General features: G+C 33.7%; 3 protein-coding genes and 2 non-coding genes across 5 annotated transcripts; all 5 read right to left on the minus strand.

The window, feature by feature from the left end:
- Positions 1-1,380: 1,380 nt before the first annotated feature.
- Positions 1,381-1,465, minus strand: TRNAM-CAU (transfer RNA methionine (anticodon CAU)). The gene is given in 2 exon segments: positions 1,381-1,416; positions 1,428-1,465. It is a non-coding gene; the product is annotated as a tRNA-Met (tRNA).
- Positions 1,466-8,172: 6,707 nt separating this feature from the next.
- LOC126715881 (endochitinase-like) lies at positions 8,173-10,116 on the minus strand. Its single transcript, XM_050416721.1, has 3 exons — positions 9,599-10,116; positions 9,012-9,159; positions 8,173-8,691 (listed from the first exon to the last, which is right to left on the minus strand). The coding sequence occupies exons 1-3, from the start codon at positions 10,020-10,022 to the stop codon at positions 8,322-8,324; spliced, it is 942 nt and encodes a 313-aa protein (XP_050272678.1). The 5' UTR covers positions 10,023-10,116; the 3' UTR covers positions 8,173-8,321.
- Positions 10,117-11,780: 1,664 nt separating this feature from the next.
- TRNAM-CAU (transfer RNA methionine (anticodon CAU)) lies at positions 11,781-11,865 on the minus strand. Its single transcript is given in 2 exon segments — positions 11,781-11,816; positions 11,828-11,865. It is a non-coding gene; the product is annotated as a tRNA-Met (tRNA).
- Positions 11,866-13,865: 2,000 nt separating this feature from the next.
- On the minus strand, positions 13,866-20,038 carry LOC126715884 (uncharacterized). Its single transcript, XM_050416722.1, has 7 exons — positions 19,797-20,038; positions 16,332-16,431; positions 16,084-16,204; positions 15,848-15,969; positions 15,185-15,306; positions 14,929-15,088; positions 13,866-14,122 (listed from the first exon to the last, which is right to left on the minus strand). Exons 1-7 carry the CDS (start codon positions 19,921-19,923, stop codon positions 14,008-14,010), a joined length of 867 nt encoding a protein of 288 aa, XP_050272679.1. The 5' UTR covers positions 19,924-20,038; the 3' UTR covers positions 13,866-14,007.
- Positions 17,057-19,782, minus strand: LOC126715885 (protein RDM16-like). The gene has a single exon (XM_050416723.1). It carries the CDS (start codon positions 19,069-19,071, stop codon positions 18,562-18,564), a length of 510 nt encoding a protein of 169 aa, XP_050272680.1. The 5' UTR covers positions 19,072-19,782; the 3' UTR covers positions 17,057-18,561.
- Positions 20,039-21,028: the final 990 nt, after the last annotated feature.

A 21,028-nucleotide genomic window follows, 5' to 3' on the forward strand; every position in this document is an offset into this window, starting at 1 on the left:
GTTATTTATCCACCATTCCATTAAAAAACTCTCATTTGTTTAAAATTGTTGAATCAATAATTAGTTTATGTTTTAAAAAAATTTCTAACTCAACAATTTTAAACAGATAGGAGTCTTTTAGTGAAATGGTAGACCACGTCACTTGTCTACTGTGAAGACTTTATAATTTCTCCAAGGCTTGATTGTCGCTGAAACATGTTATTATGTTAACAATGAAAAGGTTGTAAAAAAGAGAAGTGGCTAGATGGTGGGAAATTGCCCTCTTCGTCATCAAAATTTTTTTTTTTTTGGAGCTACTCTTCGTCAAAATATGTTGACAATGTTCAAGTTGGAAAAAACTTCGATTATTTTTTTGGTTAAAATCTTTGATGATGAATTAACAGTTTCAGATAATTGGCAAGACCAATTGGTATCCGCCTAGTCATGCCTAAATTGCAGTAGAGTATTTTTAAGTGCTTAAATTTTTTGGATATACTTTATTAAATACTAGTGTTAAATAACACAAACTATTACGCTAAAGTGGTGAGTTTAATTTACATTTTCAATTTCGAAATTATGAGTTAAGACTTACTATTTTAGTGTTATTACACACTTTTTTTTTAATGAATAAATATTGAATATATATATATATATATATATAGTGAGAGTGGGATGTTATTTTATATAATAGTGTGGATAATATATGGAAAGTTATGGATTTTTTTTTGCATGAAATGATGAAGTGATGTTCTGTCTTCTTTTGTTTGATGGAATGTGCAAACTAGTGGAATATTGTATATTAGAATGATACACCACATTAGATAATAGAATATACATAATGAGATGAATTATTTTGTAGGATGCATTATGTATATATATGTGTGTGTGTTCTTGGACGTGGTGAGAGTGGGATGTCGTTCTATCTAATAATATAGATAATGAAATGTTATGGGATTTCTTTTTGCATAAAGTGACGAAGTGATGTCTTGTTTTATTTTGTTTAGTGGAATGTGTGAACCGGTGGAATATTGTATATTAGAATGATACATTATAATGTACATAATAGGATATACTATTTTGTAAAACGCATTTTATATATATATATATATATAGAGAGAGAGAGAGAGAGAGAGAGAGAGAGATGAAACATGGTTTGCACTTGCCCTTGGCTCCATTGCCTGCACTTTGGTGGCCAAAATGGAGCTCCAGCCTCTAGTTGATCAGTTCATTTCAGTTATGGAAAGGAAACATATATGTGGTTGTAGTTCATGCCCTCAAATTCTTGAACAGACAAGAGGAACTCATTCGACAAATTTTTTTTATCAGGGTTTCAAAATGAATTATGCATGGGATAGTCTGGCTCTGTACTAAACATGGAAAACGTAAAGAAAAAAAAAATGATGGGGTGAGAGAGGCTCGAACTCTCGACCTCAGGATAACTCAGAAGCTATGAGACCTACGCGCTAGCCAACTGCGCCACCACCCCGAAGTTGGTTCTGGCTGTAAACTTTATCAGGATACTTTTGCTCATCTTGCACCATATTTGAATATAAAATTCAAACTTTGACGTGGATGCCAATTGCCAAAGGGAATTCTAACGCCAAAGTCCCAAAGTAGCTACGCAAAATTTCAAAAGTTTAGGCTTCAAGTTGAGCATTTTTGCTTTGGGAACTCATGGATTTCTTGGATGCTGGCTGAAACCATGGCCTCTACATTTAGCCTTTAGGGAGCATTTTCCACATTATGTTGCTAATGGTTTTCAGGTATTGGTAGTTCTCAAACATTGGATTTAAGTAAATGATCTTATCTCTGGCAAAATTTCTAACATTGTTTCTTTCATTCTTTGCTGTATTAGCCTGATCTGGTGGCCTGGGAACATACACATGGAGTCTACATCCTTTATCTGTATCTTACGCTCAAGAAGGTGACACTTGAAGCCCAAATCATTAGTTCTTTTCGTAATATCTAACAATTGTGCAGTCTTTATATTTTTTGGAGTCCACATCCTTATTTGGATCTTACACTGAAGAAGGTGACACTTGAAGCCCATCATTAGTTCTTTCGTAATATCTAACGAGTGTGTTGTCTCTAGAAATTTTATTTTAAAAAAATAAAAATTTAAGGGGGAGGATTCTATGTCTTGGTTTGCCAAATTCTTTGATATCTAAAAGAGTATCAAAGGATGAATATTAAGAAAAGTTTCTTCAGGCCATGGCTCCAAAATTGCATTTTAATCTGTTGGTGAATACAGTAATGTTCTTTATTGTCGATTAAACCTTCTTCTTTTTCTTTTCTATTTTTGTAATGCTATTCCTTTTAGTTGTTCCTCTTTAAGTTTCCTCTATCTTGAGGTTTACAAGATGAATTAAGATTGAAAGTCTGCTAATAAACTAGAACATCTTCTGATGTCAACTAGAGTCACGTTTGGTAGACTGTAACGATAATTACATAGAAATAGAAATAAGTATTACAAAGAATACAAGATACTGTAATGTAATACTTATTTCTATTTATTTATTTGGTAACAACACAATTATAGAATCTTAGGCTTCGCTTGGGAGGAGGGAATAGAATGGAATGAAAAGGAATGAAAAGAATCATTTTAGAATATTTATCCCTTTCCTTGATTGGGAGTTTTAATGGAGGGAATAGAAAGTTCATTTTCTTGTTTGGGAGTTTAAGTAGGAGAGAATAGAATGGGTAGGAGGGAACATTCATTCCTCTTTATTCCCTTAAAACCTCAAATTTTCATTTCCCCTGAAATTGAGAGGAATTGGAGAGAATGAAATTAGATTTAATGATTTTTTTACTAAAACTCCCAAAATACCCCTGTATATTCAACTCTTTATTTCAAAATAGGGGTCTAATAGTAATATTATCATAAAATGATTCCATTCCATTTCCTCCATGTTGCTCCTAAACAAGATTGTTTACATTCCATTCGTTTTCATTTATTTCCATTCCTTTATTTTAAAACATCCAATCAAGATTACTTAATTCTATTCCATTCCATTCTTTTCCATTCCTTTCCCTTACTTAAATACATTCCATTCCATTCCCTTATTATTATTTCATTTAATTTCATTCCTTTCCCTTAGAGCATTAACATTGGGGAATGCTAATGCCAAATCTAAAGAAAATTTAGCATTTTAAGCCCCAAAAACTCTTGCATCAGGGAATTGTAAACAGCAGTATTGCAAATTTTTTTGCAATACTACTACAGTACAATTGTAAACATAGAATTGCACTGTTCACAGTATTGCAAAAAAAAAAAAAAAACAATATTTTACTCCTTTTTCCCCCGAAATTTCTCTCTCATCCCTCTCATTTGTTTTGTTCTCTTCTCTCTCTTCTTTCTCTGTTTCTCCGTCTGCTCTCTCATCTCTAAAGCTTCATCGCTGAAATTTCTCACCCATCTCCGAAAATTCTCACCCATCTCACACGGCCTCTGTCTCATCTCTCATCGCACTGTAGCTTAACCAATTCACCCTCACCCATCTCCATCGCTGAAGCTTCACACGACCTCTCTCTCATCTCTCATCGCATGGTCTCACTCTCATCTCTCATCGCACGGCCTCTCTCTTTTTGCATCGGTGTTGGGTTTTGGATTTTTGAGGTTGGAGGTTGGATCAACGTGGATCGGCGAGCTGGGTTTGGATCGGTTGATGGTGGGTCACCGCATGGTTGGTTGGTTCTTCTGGGTTTCCGATGATTTTTTTTTTTTTTTTTTTTTTTTTTAATATGGGTTTTTGTTCTAGTGGGATTTTGGTGAGCAGTGGACAGTGGTGGCTTGGGTTTTTCTGGGTTTTTGTTCCGATGGGTTTTTGTTCCGCTGGGTTTTTCTAGGTCGATCATCGGCGTTTTCTGCGTATTTTTTATGGCTGGGTTTTTCTGGGTTGATCATTGGCTCCAACTGGTTTGATGGATTGTGTGTGTGTGGCTCTGTTTAAGGTTTGATGGTTTGTGTTTGTGTGGCTCTGTTTAAGGTTTGATGGTGTGTGTGTGTGTGTGTGTGTGTGATAGATTGATCGGTGTATAATGGGTCTGTATGTGTGGCTTTGTGTGTTGAATTGGTGCTAGAGGTTGAGGGAGAGAGAGGAAAAAAAAAGACTGTTGGAAAGCCCAGGAAAACCAAAAGTTACGGTTAGAAAAAAATAATAAAGAAAGATTAAAAAATAATATTTTAATAAAAATAGAGTTTTGGGATGATGGAGGTATTGTAAAATAGGATGGTATAATGATAAAGTGACTTTTTGAAATGGTAAAATAGAGTAGAATTGGAATTCTCTGATGCTAATGCTCTTATGAACTCCCAAGCGAAGCCTTAAAGACAATTGAATGAAAGCATTTTAAATCAAATTTAAAATATATTTTAGGAAATATCTTACTCATATAATTATATTTCCTAAAAATAATACTTTTTAAATTTGAAAGAGAGATTAGTTATTGTTTTATGATTTTTTATTTTCATATTTGTTATGTGTATATGAAAAGTTTGTTTATTTAAAAATATATTAACTTTAGAAATTAATATACCTACTAAAAAATAGTTATTACAACCCTTTTAAAAAATGTATCCAAAAAAAAAAAAAAAACTCCTTTTAAAAATGAATAATTATTCATCATTTTAAAGAATAGCTATTCTTAAGGAATGAGTATTCATTGTAATAAAAACATAACAAAACTACTGAATAACTAAAACATAGGATTAACTATTACATTACAGTACCTATTACAGTCTATCAAACGTACTTTAGGAATTAAGATCGAAATATTTTATGTGCCTTGATCATTCTAATTTTTGCTTCAATGAGTTCTAGCAACTTTTTTTTTTTTTTTTTGGTGCTTGAGTGACTTCTAGCAACTGAGGATCAAATTGCCAAACAACAAAGTATGGATTATGGAGAGACAGGCAAGGACAACACCAGCAGCAAAATTTATATCTCAAGCAAATGATGGTACAACAATCCTTCCTGCCTTTGAATCCAGTGTTGGAAATATTTTCAGCAGAAGAGGGCTTTTTGAAATGCTGAAATGCCCAAGTGGCTTGCAATCAGTGAAGGTAAAGACGGCATGAAAAGCCTAGAAGACCTAATTGATATATTGACAGAGTTGTCATCATTGCCTGAATATCAGAGTCCATCAAGAAACGCTATAAATGTCTGTCACCCGAATTTACTTGCTTTGTACAAAGATCGTATGTAAGGTGCTTGTATGCCCAAAAAACTTATAGCAGAACAAAGTTTGGATGGCTGATAAATATATAGTTACAACCTTTTATGGTGTGGCTTGTGGGGATGGATGAATGCAACTATGCAATGTCCCTAGATTTCATGGGGAATAACTAGAATATTCCTTGCTTTTTTTTTTTCGAGCTCTGTCCTTTCTCATCATTTTTGTTAGTTATCAATCGATGAGACTTGTAATTCACAATTAACAAATAAACTGCATTGATACTCCTTAAAACAAAACAAGAACAAATGAATTGCATTCAGCTCAGTTGACAAATGCCTTGGTGGGCTAGTAGATCTGTCATTAGGTATAAAATTTTATCTCCTAAGTTTGAGGGAAATTTCTCTTGAAAGAGTTCACACAAGAAGATTCAGTGTCTCCCTTATATCTCTTTGTTATGGAATTGGAAGTGTTGATCTCTAGGATTAAAAATGCAACAACCGCCCAGCAATGGGTTTAATTTTAAAAATGTGTAAAATCACAGGACTTAATCATTTCTAAACAAATTATAGTGGCCTCCCATGTTAGAGAAGATGATAAGCAAAAAATTAAGTGTTTTGATTTTCAGTGTGGATGTATGAGTAGAAATTTGGGTAACATAATAAGTTTCTAGAATACTGATAAGAATGATTCGGTGATATCAAATTTCTTGATAGAAGTTTATAGAAAGTAACACTCATAAAAAGGTTGAGGAAAGGAGAAGATAAAGAGTAATAAAAATGGTCTATTACTTGTTTGAATGTCTGTGCACGCGTGCAGCACCCTAGGCAAAGTAATGGTTGTTGGTGGCCATTATTATCTATTTAACTAATTAAATCCGATGTAATTTACCCATTATTATCTATTTAACTAATTAAATCTTATCCAAACCTAACTCAACCAAATTATTATGAGTAAACCCCAACCAACCCAATTACCCAATAATCAAAATTACCAAATTACCACTAAAACTTGCAAATAACCAAAGTACTCCTAAAATCCTCTAAAATTGCCAAAATGCACCCTAAACCTAAAAAATGACCGAAATATCTCTAAAATCATAAAATTACTAAAATACCCCTTAAACTTAAAATATTACCAAAATATTCCCGGAAACTATAAAAATACCAAAATACCCCATAAACCTAAAAAATAACCGAAATACCCCGGAAACCTTTAAAATGACCGAAATACCCCCCGAAACTTAAAAATGACAAAAAATACGTCCTAAACCTAAGAAATGACTGAAATACTTCCCAAAACCTAAAAAGTGCCAAAATGCCCATGAAACCTAACAATGACCAAAATACCCTCGAAATATTAAAATTAACAAAATACCCCCCCTAAACCTAAAAAATGACCGAAATAGCCTGAAATTATAAAAATGAGTATTTTGGTCATTTAGGGGTATTTTGATCATTTTTAGGTTTAAGGGTATTTCGATCATCTTTTAGGTTTAAGTTATATTTTTATCACCATATAGGTTTTAGGGCATTTTTGTCATTTTATAAGTTTCAGGGGTATTTTAGTCATTTTTTAGGTTTCGGGGGGGTATTTTGGTCATTTTTTTAGGATTAGGGGTATTTTGGTAATTTTCAAGCATCAAGGCTATTTCGGTCAGTTTTTTTTTTTTTTTTTTTTTTGGAGGTATTTTGGTAATTTTTTTTTGTTCCGAGGGTATTTTGACCAAATTTTAGGTTTTAGGGGTATTTTGGTCATTTTTAAAGTTTCGTGTGTACTTTGGTCATTTTTTAAGATTTGGGGGTTTTGGTCATTTATTAGGTTTAGGGGATATTTTGGTAATTTTTAGTGGTTTTTGAGCATATTTGGTGATTTTTGGGGTATTTTGGTCATTTTTGAGGTTATTTCATGGGTATTTTGCTCATTTTAGAGATTTTGGGATATTTTGGTCATTTTAGTGGTTTTTTTAAAGCATAATTGGTGATTTTAGAGATTGTAGGAGTATTTTGGTCATTTTAAATGTTTCATGAGTATTTTGCTTATTTTAGAGATTTTGAAGATATATTGGTCATTTTAGTGGTTTTTGAAAATATTTGGTGATTTTATAAAAATTGGCTTTGGGTAGGGTATGGATATCTATGGATAAACAGACCGAGTAACAATTGGGTATGAATACTAATTGGGTAAGGTAATCAAATATCCATAGATAAATTAATTGGGTCAGGTATATATGGGTATACCTTGCCCATGACCATCCTTAATAGGTGATGAACACTTATTTCTTCACCAAAAACATCTCCATCTTAATATTGGATGATAAATTTGGAATTTTGTCATCCTCCAGTTAGTCTTTGGTTAAACAATAGGAGACCAAAATTTATTTCATCACCAAAAACACCTACATCCTAATATTAGGTGACGAATTTAGAATTTCATCACCTTTGGTAAGTCTTTGGTGACATGAATATTTCGTCACCCTAGGTTTGCCTTTTTTTCATGACCTATAGTGACGAATTAAATATTTCATCACCAATTTGTGCATCTTTGGTGATAAAATATTGATTTCGTCACCAATTGGTACATCTTTGGTGACGAAATATTGATTTCGTCACCAATTTTAAATTTTTTATAATATTTGGTGACGAATTCTTCTTTTCCTCACTAAATGTTATCATTTGGTGACGAAATTGTTTATCCTCACTAGATTTCGTCACCATAGCCCACTTTTGTTGTAGTGTGGTGGTGGCAATGGTCTGAAACCAAATGCCTAGCAAGTTATAAGTTTAAAACCTTTTTGAAAGAAACTTGTATGTATGCGACTATTTGATTGTGCTAAGTTATGCAATGGCATGACCATTCTGGTCTGATATTGATATATACATCATGTTACGGACCTAAACGAATGAGTTTGTGATGTGAGCACCCTCACATAATTAACCAACAAAGTAGTGAATAATATTGACAATAATGTTAAATCGCAAAATTTGGTCAAGCTGGCTGCATTATCAGTACTTGAATTTATTTAATATAATTCCTCTTTATTTATCAATAAGTTTAGAGATTTCCCATTGAACAAGAAAATCTCCAATTCATACATTTATAAATTTGTTATATAGTCTCTTTGTTGTTCTTGGCTAAACAATTTTTTTGCCTTGGACCAACGTTGTTAATTAGGCAAAATGACTTTGATTATAGCAATCTAAGTTGTCCCCATAGCTTACTCCCAATATGTCACAGTACCTCTTATAGAAACCAATCCTATCAGCCACCCTAGGATCGGACCCATGGCCACATTCTTCCCCACCATTGATAATGTTGGTGATTACACCATAGCCGGGGACTCGACTAGCAGATGTGTCAGCAGCAGAAGAAGTCCAGCTTCCAATGATCACATTGTGGCTAGATGGCTTGCTTGCTTGTGGGGTCATCCAAAACCATATGGCTGTCTTGAATGATATGGTGGGGTCTGTGGCTACTAGATCTGGATTGTTTATGAGATCAGCTCCAATGGCATTACCTGCTTGACCATAGTTGTAGTTGCTGATAATAGTCAATGAAATAATCAAAAACTCAAAGTCAATCTTTTGATAAAAAAGTTACAAACCTCTTTGAGAGAGAGAGAGAGAGAGAGAGAGAGAGAGAGAGAGAGAGAGAGAGATTATGTTAGGGACATAATACTCTTTTTTTTTAACTATCGACATAATTTGTTTTGATTAACGTAACATCATTTAAATGACAATAATTTACATCTAAGTCCATCATTGACACTAATTTTATGACCACTAATTAGTATTTATGAAAAGTATTTTTTTTCCCTAAATTAATGACAAATTTACAAATTTATGATTTTAAAAACTTACTGAGTGAGTTGGATAGGTCCTCGGCCATAATATTGTTTGCCAGAAGCGCAGGGCCAATCTGTTGGTGTACAATAGGTTTGCTTGTTATTTTCTGCAATAAAGCAATATCCCCATGCATATGGGCCATCTGGTGCACTTACCCATCCTCCTACAAAAATAATAAATTTTCTTTTTGCAATCAAAATAAAGCCAATCCAGCAAATTAAAATAAACAGCAAGTAACTTATTATTTGGTATACCTGCTATATAACACTTACTGTAATATAATTTTAGGATTAGCAACTATGAAAACTAAGCCCATATTTGGTATAACTTTAGACAAATCTTATTTATTGGTAAGTACATATATTTGTTATTCTCTTTTTGTGAACATACATGCTATTGAGCAAATATTAGGGGCACAATATTTTTCACAACTATTGACTTAGTCTATTGTAGTTATAGTAACGTTGATACAATTTTTATTATGTACCAACTGCAACATTCATGTCAGTATAGTTGTAAAAAAAAAATTATAAAAAATATTGTGTGAATAAACTTATAACAATAACAACTTCAAATGTAATGAAACTAAGTAACTAATTAACCTGTGGTCTCATGAGAGGTTTGAGCTAAAAAAGCCGCAAGCTCCCTTTTACGTGTAGTGACATCACCAGTTGTGCCAAAGCCATTGAAAGATTTGGCAGCAGTTATGAAAGCATTGTAAGTGTAGAATCCATTACTTTTACATCTTGGATCGTTCTTATATTTAAGCATTTGGTCAAAAAGAGACGCGCTGATGAGGCTGCTAACATCGCTGCCACCACTAGGAGTTGTAGGAGATGGAGTAGTAGAAGAACACTGGCTTTGGCAACCATTTCCACAGTAATCATTTGTGTTGCCACACCATCCAAATTGGCTACAACATAGCCCATTTGGACATACTGCACCCCCAGCCTGTGTTCCACATTGCTCTGCTGTGGTTCCAAGCAAGAAAGCTAAGAAAAGTAGTATCAAAGAAACGAGCTTCATTTTCTTATCTTTAAGAGTGTGAATGCAGCAATGTGATTTATGGAAAAGAATGGCATGGGTATGTAACTATACATAGGATTGGTGTTATATGCGTTTTCCTCTTCTAGTTAAGTCAGAAGGCACAAAATATTCCTCAATTATGGAGCTGAGAAGTCGATACATGTGAAATAATAAATGATGTCAATGATCTGCTAAACGAGAATCAATAAAATTGGTCGGCCGAGACTGACTTTTCATGTTCAAAGACCTTGACCGAGACGTGATAGTGGCTGAAACATGTTATTATGTCAACAATGAAAAGGTTGAAAAAAAGAGAAGTGGCCAGAAGGTGGGATTGTGGGAAATCGTGCCCTTCGCCAAAATATGTTAGAGCATCCGTAGCAATTGGTGAAAAATTATGTCATTTTGCTACACTAAATGCCTACTTTATTATTTTACCACATTATTTTACAACACCTCATTTATCAGATGTTTTATAATTCAATTCTATACATTAAAATAATATTTACTACACATTAAAATAATATTTACTACACATTAAAATACATTATTTTGGTTTACCATATTTGTTCGTACCGTTGCAAATTTGCAACGACACAGACACAAAATAGTATATGTGCCAAATATATGCAACATATGCAACATCTGCTAGGGAGCTATTTTTTGTGTTTGGTGTGGGATATGTGCCAAAAATTTAGCATTTGGTACATATCCCACATCTACTGTGGGTGCTCTTAACAATGTTCAAGTAGGAAAAAAGTTGGACTTTTTTTTGGTTAAAATATTTGATGATGAATTAACGGTTCAGATGATTGATTGGATATATATATATATATATATATATGAGAGATATGCTACATCCATAATATCTTTACAACAAATCACATGTGGTTAGTTGTTATTAGTTCAAATTTAAACCTAACACTAAGATTGCTTTTTTGCCCCAACAATAACAACCAGTAACAACCTGCCACTTAAGATTTGTTGTAAAAATAATGTGAAAATATTGTGAACATATTATTTCTCATATATATATATATATATATATATTCTTGGTTGTAGTGAGAGTGGGATGTCATTTTAGCAGAGATAATAGAATGTTATAGAATTTCTTTTTGCAAGAAATGGAGTGATGTCACGTCTTCTTTTGTTTGATGAAATGCGTAAACCAGAGGAATATTGTATATTGAAATAATATACCACATTGGATAATAGAATGTATAAAGTAAGATGTACTATTTTGCATTATATATATATGTTCTTGGATGTGGTGAAAGTGGAATATCCTTTTATCTAATAGCGGAAATAATGGAATGCTATGGGATTTCTTTCTGCATGAAATGATCAATGGAGTGTTGTCTTGTCTTCTTTTGTTCGTTAGAATGTGTAATTCGGTAAAATATTGTATATTAGAATGATACACCATAGTGTACATAGTAGGATGTACTATTTTGTATGACGCATTATATAAATTGAGAAATGAAATATAGCAAATCTACTCTTCTTTATAGCTCTCTGTGTTAACATGGTTTGCACTTGCCCTTGGCTCCATTGCCTGCACTTTGGCCAAAATGGAGCTCTAGCCTCTAGTTGATCAGTTCATTTCAGTTATGGAAAGGAAACATATATGTGGTTGTAGTTCATGCCCTCAAATTCTTGAACAGACGAGGAACTCATTCGACAAATTTTTTTATCAGGGTTTCAAAATGACTTATGCATGGGATAGTCTGGCTTTGTAATGTAAAAAAAAAAAATTGATGGGGTGAGAGAGGCTCGAACTCTCGACCTCAGGATAACTCAGAAGCTATGAGACCTACGCGCTAGCCAACTGCGCCACCACCCCGTTGATGGTTCTGGCTGTAAACTTTATATAATTAACTATAACGTTGAGAATCTTTTGGCTCATTTAATACAACTTCGGATGGCAAAAAATACTTAATTAAACCCAAACCACCATTACTAAATTAATTAGATATTACCACCGATTAGATTATATATTGTCATTGCAAAATTGTCCACACGTAAAATTTGACTTGGGTTATAATGTATGTTGCTTCTTCAATACCTTCTTGCATAACGTCCTCAATTTTTTCCTTCCTAGTAATATTTCTGGCAGGTTGGATTCCTTATCGTAGATTTTTGTGGGCATCAAAGGAATCAAAATCTCATTCTTGTATTCTTGAAGCCTCGGATTCAATCTCAATCTATGGCCCAAAGGTCTAATGATAGATTAGGCTTTAGACTAGGCTTGCAAATGTCGTGCTAGTTCTGAATCTTCTGATAAAGACACAGTAGCAAAACAGATTGAGATTAGCTGCAATTGAGAGTTGAAAAAACAATTAGACATAATTAATGAAGAAAAAGGCATGATAAGAAAAGGCATAGTAAAAGAGATGTTAGAAAAAATGAAAAGACAAAATAATAACACTCTAAAGCTTGCTAATATAGAAACTATACGAAAGAAGTTAGATATAGAAAGAGATATAAAAAAAGAAAGAGACGTGATAAGAAAAGAGAAAGAAAATGATAGTTTAGTAAAATTAGTCAACAAAGAAGAGAAAAATAATAGTCCCAAGAAAAGTAATAGTTTAAATAAAGAAATTAATAAAAGATTAAAATCAATTGAAAGATCTATGACATACACTCAAAATAATAGTTTAACAAATTAACTAAAAACATAGAAATTTTAAATTCAACCTTAGGAAAAAGAGACACAGTTGTTCTAGATATTACTGAGTCATCAGATAATAAGAAAACTGACAGAGATACCAGAAATGTTATTTGTCATAAATATAAAGGATATAGACGTACTAAAAAACAATGTGACCAACATAATAAAATTGTAAAATGGATAAGTGAATTAGATTTTAAGAAAAACATAATAAATGAATTAATGAGAATATTTAATGTTAATCAAAAAGAAATAAATCAAGTTAACAAAAAGAAAGAATTAAAGTCAACCAAATCACTTAGGATTTGTTTGGATATCGCTTATTGTTGAAAACTGAAAAAACTGTAACAAAACAATTTTTAAATGTATGAATAGTACCATGGGACCCAGTTTTAAAGAAAAATTTACTGAAATCCATACTTGCGGATCCTGTGAACAATGAATGGGACCCACACAAAAAATGCAGCCCATTCACAAACACAAACGCGTTTTGTATCCAAACTAACACTTAAGTTAATAATAGAAAAAGGAAACAAAAGGACATAATGATGAAATTGATAGACAACCAACCTAATCACTTAAAAGATAAAACATATACTATTTACTAAAATTGAAAGATTCTATAAACATACTCATTGCTTGTATTAAATATAATAAATATGGACATCATGTTACAAAATGTGGTAAAAAAGAAAAGGTTAAAAACGAAAAGATTAAAATAAAACAGGAAAAAACAGACATAAAACCGGTAACCATACAGATTTTTGGAAGCAAGTCTCTTCTAGGCAAATTATTCCTAATTTCCCAAAGGCCTAAATAATTTTCTCGGTTATGCAGAGATATCAATAAGTTCATGGAGCTGATGAGTGACGAGTAAGGAGATATGCTACAAAGTTGTAAATGGACCCAATATTAACATATGGGAATACCGGTGGATTCCCAATGCAGTTAACTTTAGATCAAAGCCAAGAACTGGTACAGTTGTAAACTTCTATTTGGTTGCTGATCTGATCTTATTGATTTTAAATCCAAGCAGTGGACTCATTCCAAATTGAGAGAAGCTTTTTTGGCTCTCAAACTATTGCTAAAATATTCAATATTCATATTCCAGCTCAAGAAAGAAAAGATCAAGTATGCTGGGCATCCATTCACCAAAAAAAAAAAAAAGAGTATGTTGAGCACCCAGCTCAAATGGATAATTTTCTATTTGGTATTGAGCCAATGTTTAATAACAAGGTTAGTGTGGTCAGTTTTACTTTGTCTATATACAGCCTTTATTTTTTTTCTTTCAAAGTGATAGCCGGTATAGAACAATTACGGTGATTCAACAACTGGAACGGTTGAGTATGAACATGTGTAACTTTCCACCCTAGAGCCATTGTCTTTGACCTTGGTCCAGGAAACTCTCCAGGTCTGGAACAGACTTTGCCTGCATTCAAGTGACCACAGCAAATGCATATGTGAGAGAGAGAAAGGGAAAGTCCACAGCGGGATCATACAAATGTGTTAGCTAGCACGGAAATCGTTCAGAAAACATTAAGAGTGGCAAGCTATAGATTATGCATCCCTAAGAGATCACTTACTATTTTCATAACCTCTACTAGACCCAGAAGAAGCTTTGTAATAATTAATAAGGACCAAAAGCAGCTACAGCCAGAACCGAGCTATTGAAAACAGAATGATTTACATTTTTGTAGGCATCATGTGCTTTAGGGTTTTGATTGAAATTAAAGAAATTTGATGTTTTAAGCTAAGAATTAGATGCTGATTGTTCATATTGAAAATAACAACCACTTCTAGATGAAACTTAACAGAAACACCCCCTCCTCCCCCCCACCCCCCACCCCACCCCCAAAAAAAAAAAAAAAACCAAAGAAGAAAAAAGAGTGCTATAATTATGCTTTTGTAATTATCAGCCAACAACAAAAAAGTAAAATGATTTCAACCATACCATCTCAACATAGATGAGAGAAAGTAGGGTAGGTAATAATTATCTTACAAACATTTAGATAGCTACTGTAAAATGTGACAGATCTTGCATATAAATCTAAAATTATTAAGTTCCAAAGGATAGATTCGGATGATCATGCATGATTGACAAAGTTGGGTATATTTAAGGAAATTCAACACAATGCTTATTTAGTAAGGGCTTCCAGATATGATATATCTATTTATGAAAGACCAAATATCCTGTGATAATAAGCTGAAGAAGGGAAAGTAGAAACTTAAAACTACCTCTCTGTTTGAATACTCCTCTTTGCAAGCATGAGTGTTAAGAACACAGGAACCATGGCAGCACACAAATGCTTGAGCGTGTGCCCACTGACAATATGATGTGTCCATTCATAAATCACTTTATCGGCTGCTTCTTCCACCTTAGCTAGAAGATAAAATACTGCATGCAATGAATTAGAGTCATACTCAGCATAGCACAAGCATTAAGAGATTTCGGTCATATAGAAAAGGAAACTAATTGTTGAAAAACACAAACCTGCAGCCCAAAGCCAGTATGAGGAATGTGTGTACATTGGAGGCAACAAGATAGCCATGACAGGAATGGCAATGCAAGGAACAAACTGAATCAGGGCATATGGGCGGAGGTCATCAAAAAAACTGCAAAAACAAATTCCAGCATTACACACTCAACTGGAAATACAATTAAAAAAATAAAAATCTCTAGATATCTGATTTTTCCTTTTTCTAAAATATTTTTTTATAGAATATAGATAATAAAAGGCACTAAAATGGGGTGCGATCGAATGACACAGGTGGTAGGCAAAAAGGATCGCTTCAAAAAGAATCTAGAAATATTTTTGAAAATATTATATGAAATTAAGAATCTAGAAATATTATATGAAATTAAGAAATCTTCATACAATATCTTCCAATAATTTTTTTTTTCAATTATTTTGAAAATATTCTTTAAGGGTTTCTTAATTTTTTTGCCAAAATCATAACTCATTTTACTGTAGAAAAGAAAGCAAGTCACTTCACAATATATATATACACACACACACATACATGCACATATATTATAAGTAATAATATATTAAAATTCACTAATATAAGGCAGGACCAGACATAGCATATAGAAAGTTTATTGGAAATCACCACCCTATAGAGCTTAAACCAAAGAAATAAGTAATGTGCTTGCCTCCAATACAAAATACTTATTATGCCTGCCATAAGTAGTGGTATGAGGGAGATTGTTCCCTTCCTCTCATCAATCCTTTCGATGATAAAGATCGACATTACTGATGTGAAGGCAATGGTCATCTGTGTTTGTCATTAACAGCTAATACATCAAAGTTGAAATAATACCGTATAAACATTTTTTTTTTAAACAATTTTCTGTGAAACTGAATTTCTTCATCACAAGAACAAACTTACTGGCAAGCGATCCCACACAAGACGAGCGTCATTTGGCTTGAGATGATAGTATGCAGATCCAAAAGCAACAGCAGCAACACCAATGTAAAAACATGTCCAACCCCAAAGCTCACCTTGCATACTTTTCATGTAAATAATGAACCATGATCAGTACTTACAAGCCTAAAAATAATTCCTTTAGGATTTCTTTTTGTTTTTTAAGCTCATTGGGGAATGTATTAAAATGATAGTTAGAAAAACCAAATTACCTCAGCTTAAAATAGTTCCTATAATAGCGAAGCACAAGCCCTATGACACCAATAACCAGGAATGGAAAATTTGAAACCACATTTAGTGTATTAGGAATACCTGAAAAATTACACACAAAAAGCTGTCAGTTGTAACATTTTTTTTACTGATAATCAAGCTTAGTCCCAACATTTTTGGTCAGCTATGGATCCTTGATGTAGTGGATCCATTAATAACAACAACAACAACAACAACAACCAAGTCAGCTGCATCCATTAATGATAAAATGAATAAATTTTGATTTTAAAAAGAGAGGAGGAGGGGGGGCGCTAAAGTTTAGGCTCTGTCAACCTACCACAGCCCTCCATCATTTCTTGGGCTTGGATCCATTCATAATAAAGTGAATTTAAAAAACCAGTCTCCATGAAGGATAGGCAAAATTAAAAAGCTTCTTTTTTTGTGTCGTGAAACCTCACCAAGGCAGGGCCCTTTGGACCCACCCACCCCAAGAGAGTAAACCCTGGATACATGCAATTGCTTGCGAACCACAAATATCAAGTAAGTGAGGGTGTATTGTGAGCAATTGAACCAAGTCACTCCAGTTGGAGTGGGATTGTCCACTAACCTCACCAATTGGCCCACACCCTTGCGGACAAGCAAATCAAACGAAACCCTCACCACCACCCCCCCGCTCCCCCCCCCCCCCCCCAAAAAAAAAAAATCCCCAACCCCATCCCACCCCCTCTTCTATATTCCAAAATTCTAAAAATTCAAGAAAACATGAGCATCCTTGGATAGGCCCAACGCATACCAACTAAATAATTAGTTAAATTGATGTTGGTCGCTCGTAACACAACCAATAAGTACCAAGAGCCTTGTAGCTCAACTAGTTCACACCTCTTGGTGTTTCCAAAGGAAACATCCAGGGTTCAAAACCCCTCTCCCAACTATTGAATTATCACAAATAACACAACCGCTAACACTCCATTTTTTTCAATGGAAAACATTATGTAAAGATAGTTTTTTTTGTTTTCCAGTGTTTGATAGCATTAGAAAAAATGAGTTAAAGGAAAACTATCTTTGGTCAACATAAAAAGTATGACTTATTTTTATAGATTGTTTTCCACTAATTTTTTTTGGAAAACAACTCTATCACACAATAAGCTAAATAAAGTTAAAAGATTGTTTTTCAACTTATTTAAGGTTATGACCAAATATAGGAAAATTAGATAATTTTATAGAAAACATTTTTTGGAAAATGACTCATTTTCTACAAAACATTATTGCTGAAACAAACAAAGCGTCAGTGAAAAGCCAACCTATTCAACATACAAATACTGTCAAGAGTTTTATTTTAACACTCTTTAAGGCTAATTGGTAGCTAAGTCACGGTAGGTTTCTTGACTCTCACTGTTTAATGTTTAATGAACATGAACATTTAAGCAAAGGCTTGCTGTAGTAGCCCGACAAAGGCATAAGCCACACAAGAAAAGGGCTATGCATTAACTAGATAAGTTAATGCCTTCATGGAAAATTATAAGGCTCAATGGCCAAAGTATGAAGGCGTTAAAATAAAAGGTCCATGCCACTACTAGATAAGAAGCATAAAACACGTGCATCACAGGATACTTGTGAGTCTCAAAGGCCATGGTATATTGAAGGCATAAGAAACGTAAAACATATACACCCCAGGCTAAAATAAGGTTTTCAAAATAGCCCCGAATATCTTTTTTGAGTTCTAAAGTAATTTATGGTCACTTTGCCAAGAGTCTTGTAACTCAACTGATTGGCACCTTCTAGCATTTCCAAAAAAGACATCTAATGTTCAAATCCCCTGTCTCCCAACTATCGAATTATCAAAAAATATTTTATGGTCACTTTACAATAAATGCAACTTACAAATGCCTCTAAGACTTTGAATATAAGTGTATAAACGATAACCACAAATGCCCTAGCCCCAACAGAAGTTTCTATGTTAAACACATTTTTTAGCTCCTTTGAATGAATGTCGACATTTTTTTGTTCTTTTGCTTTTTGTTTATAAGAAATTTATAAAAGTGCCAAAGATTATGCAAACCATATACACGAGCAGTTTACCAAAGAAACAAGCCATAAAAGGTAGCTAGTGCCAACACTTAAAATTAAGAAAATCTATCACGTTTGATCATCTGAAAAGTCAACAGCAAGATCCCAGCAACGACCAATGCCAGCATCAACAAATATTTTCCAAGCAGCAGCTTCAGTCATGCACTAGTGAAAGGTAAATTTATTGACACTCAATTTGGCAACACATCCTAGCCTTACTAAGACACACTTGTTAGCAGGTTTATCGTCACTTTCATCTTCATCTTCCTCTTTTACAGCAGAAGCCCAATCTATGAGTTCAAGCATAAGCTTTCCATACCTCTTTATGGACTTGTTTCCATCTTCAACAACAACAACACCAATACCATCATAAATCACAGCACATCCACACAAGCGGTTCTCTTGGGCATTAACATCAATTATGAAGCAAGTCTGTGGATGTGATAGGTCATTGATCTTATAAACCGATACAATGGCCTCCAATGTATTCGGCTCATCAAAAAGCTTTCTCTCTTTCTTTTCCCGGTGCTCAGCAGGAGTCAGTTTGCGAGCAATATTCCTATCTATGTGAGCTTGCACATGTTCAGCAGCTTCACTCCTGATTCTCTTTTCAAGCCTAGTTGGATATTGGGTTTGCTTCAGAGCCAAGGACTTTACTTTCATCAGATTGCTCATTTTAACTTTTGGTTTAGGAGGCTCAATCAGGCCTTGTCTAATTACCTCCTGCCTATCTTTCTCCCTAGCCAAACATCACTCAACTGGGCGAGGTGTTCAACATAAATAGTAATATTCTCCATCTTTAGTTTATTTTTCAACCATGGTTTCATCAGTAATGTCACCGTAAGCACCAGATTACAAAAGAGGCAAATCCCACCACTCAATATCAGGAATTGGGTCCGGTTTTTCTTCGGTTATAACTCTCTGTGCTACCTCTATCAAATTTGGATTAATATCACTAATTCACCTTCTCCTCTTTCACGTGTGCTTCTCCAAATTCACTCTTAAATTTTAAAATGCTCGGCCTCTTTTGCCCATTTGCCTTCTTCAACAAATTGGAAATTCATCCTCTTAGGCCTCAAAATCTTAGTTTAGTTAATACCCATCTCCTAGCATCAAAAGGAGGATTTAAATCTGGATCAACATCCAATTCAGGTTTCAGAATGTGAAATTCTCTCTCTCTCTCTCTCTCTCTCTCTCTCTCTAAAACGGAAACAACAACGACAGAAAAAGCAGTTCAAATTACACACACACACACACACACACACATATCACCGCCTATAAATGCATCACAGCCCATATATATATGCAAAAATATTCTATCATAGGTTACACAAATAAATAAAAGAGAAGAAGAGGAAATTGATGAAGAATTAGGAACCCTAAAAAAAAGAGAATAGTACCGAAGAATTCGCGAGTATCGGCGAAATCGTGGTAAGCTTGATTCTGAGGAATGGCTGGGGTCACGAACATAAGCACCACGAAGCACACAATCGCTACTACCCATACGTAAACGGTGCGTTTCCTCATTTCTCACGCTGCACTGCACCGCTCTGATTTTGGTAAAAGATAGAGAGACAGACAGAGAAAGATAAAAGTGTCTGATGCTGAGATTGACTGATGACTTGTTTTTTATTTTGATTTTCGTTTTTGAATTTTGACATTTTGTTTCCTGTTTTATGGACGGGTATACGGGTCGGGTTTAATTATGTAGTCAAACGGTCCAAAATCCAAACCACAACGCCCGGGTTACTATCTCATGTTAGCATTGTATCCGGTGGAGCATAGCTGTCACATGTTGAATATGCACTCAACATTATTTATACTAAAGTGGCCCCTCCATCAATCCATGTGAATGATACCGTATCTTTTGCTCATCCTGTTGGACGCTTCTCTCACAAGTATGCATAGGATGAATACATAACATAAGATAGTTTTTCTTATGTAATGAGCATAGAAGATAAGCCTACATGGTCTATCAACCTAAAAAGGATGCCTACAAAGGATAATCAACATGCACGTACACATTTATTATGGCTTACCTATCGTTACTTGTAATTAATATAACGTGATGATTGGACTATGTGCAATTATGAGAAACGCATCATAAGACTATGCTCTGTCATTAAGGGTCTGTTTGGTTGAAAAAATAGAAGAGTGAGAGGATAAAAAATGTAAAGAGAATAGAAAAGTGGAAGGATATAAAAAATTTTAATTTCTCTCATTTATGAGGGTGGAAAAGTGAATGAATGGAAAATTTTTTTGTTTTGTAGAAAATAAAGTTTGTATAAATTGATTATCATGTCCTTATTAAATAAAATAAAAGGTAACACATTATACTTTTTTTAAAAAAATTATGTATAGATTGACACTAATTAAAAAAAAAAAAAAAGCATAACAAAATGTTAAAAAAAAAAAAAAAAAAAACCAAAATTAATGAGAAAATAAACATATGAACGCTAAATAAAAAAATTAAAAAAAAAAAAAAACAAACAAACAAACTACTGCACATCCAAAAAAGAAAAGCAAGAGGCTACGTTCAGACAAAAGAAAGAAGAAAAAAATAATAAAAAATGAAAACCATCACATCAGTAACATAGAAAAAAAAAAGTCAATAAGTGTGTAAGAGCATCCA

Source organism: Quercus robur, chromosome 2 (assembly GCF_932294415.1).
Source record: "Quercus robur chromosome 2, dhQueRobu3.1, whole genome shotgun sequence".
Lineage (NCBI taxonomy): Eukaryota > Viridiplantae > Streptophyta > Magnoliopsida > Fagales > Fagaceae > Quercus > Quercus robur.

What these genes read in the sequence shown, in the direction of transcription:
- LOC126715881 (XM_050416721.1), bottom strand. Translation starts at nt 10,022, where the DNA reads ATGAAGCTCGTTTCTTTGATACTACTTTTCTTAGCTTTCTTGCTTGGA. An exon ending in AACCTCTCATGAGACCACAG is followed by an intron (nt 9,160 to 9,598) that starts GTTAATTAGTTA and finishes TTATTTTTGTAG; the next exon opens with GAGGATGGGTAAGTGCACCA. An exon ending in GGACCTATCCAACTCACTCA is followed by an intron (nt 8,692 to 9,011) that starts GTAAGTTTTTAA and finishes GACTATTATCAG; the next exon opens with CAACTACAACTATGGTCAAG.
- LOC126715885 (XM_050416723.1), bottom strand. Translation starts at nt 19,071, where the DNA reads ATGAGCAATCTGATGAAAGTAAAGTCCTTGGCTCTGAAGCAAACCCAA.
- LOC126715884 (XM_050416722.1), bottom strand. Translation starts at nt 19,923, where the DNA reads ATGAGGAAACGCACCGTTTACGTATGGGTAGTAGCGATTGTGTGCTTC. An exon ending in CGATACTCGCGAATTCTTCG is followed by an intron (nt 16,432 to 19,796) that starts GTACTATTCTCT and finishes GTAATTTTTCAG; the next exon opens with GTATTCCTAATACACTAAAT. An exon ending in AGGAGTATTCAAACAGAGAG is followed by an intron (nt 14,123 to 14,928) that starts GTAGTTTTAAGT and finishes ACTTGAATGCAG; the next exon opens with GCAAAGTCTGTTCCAGACCT.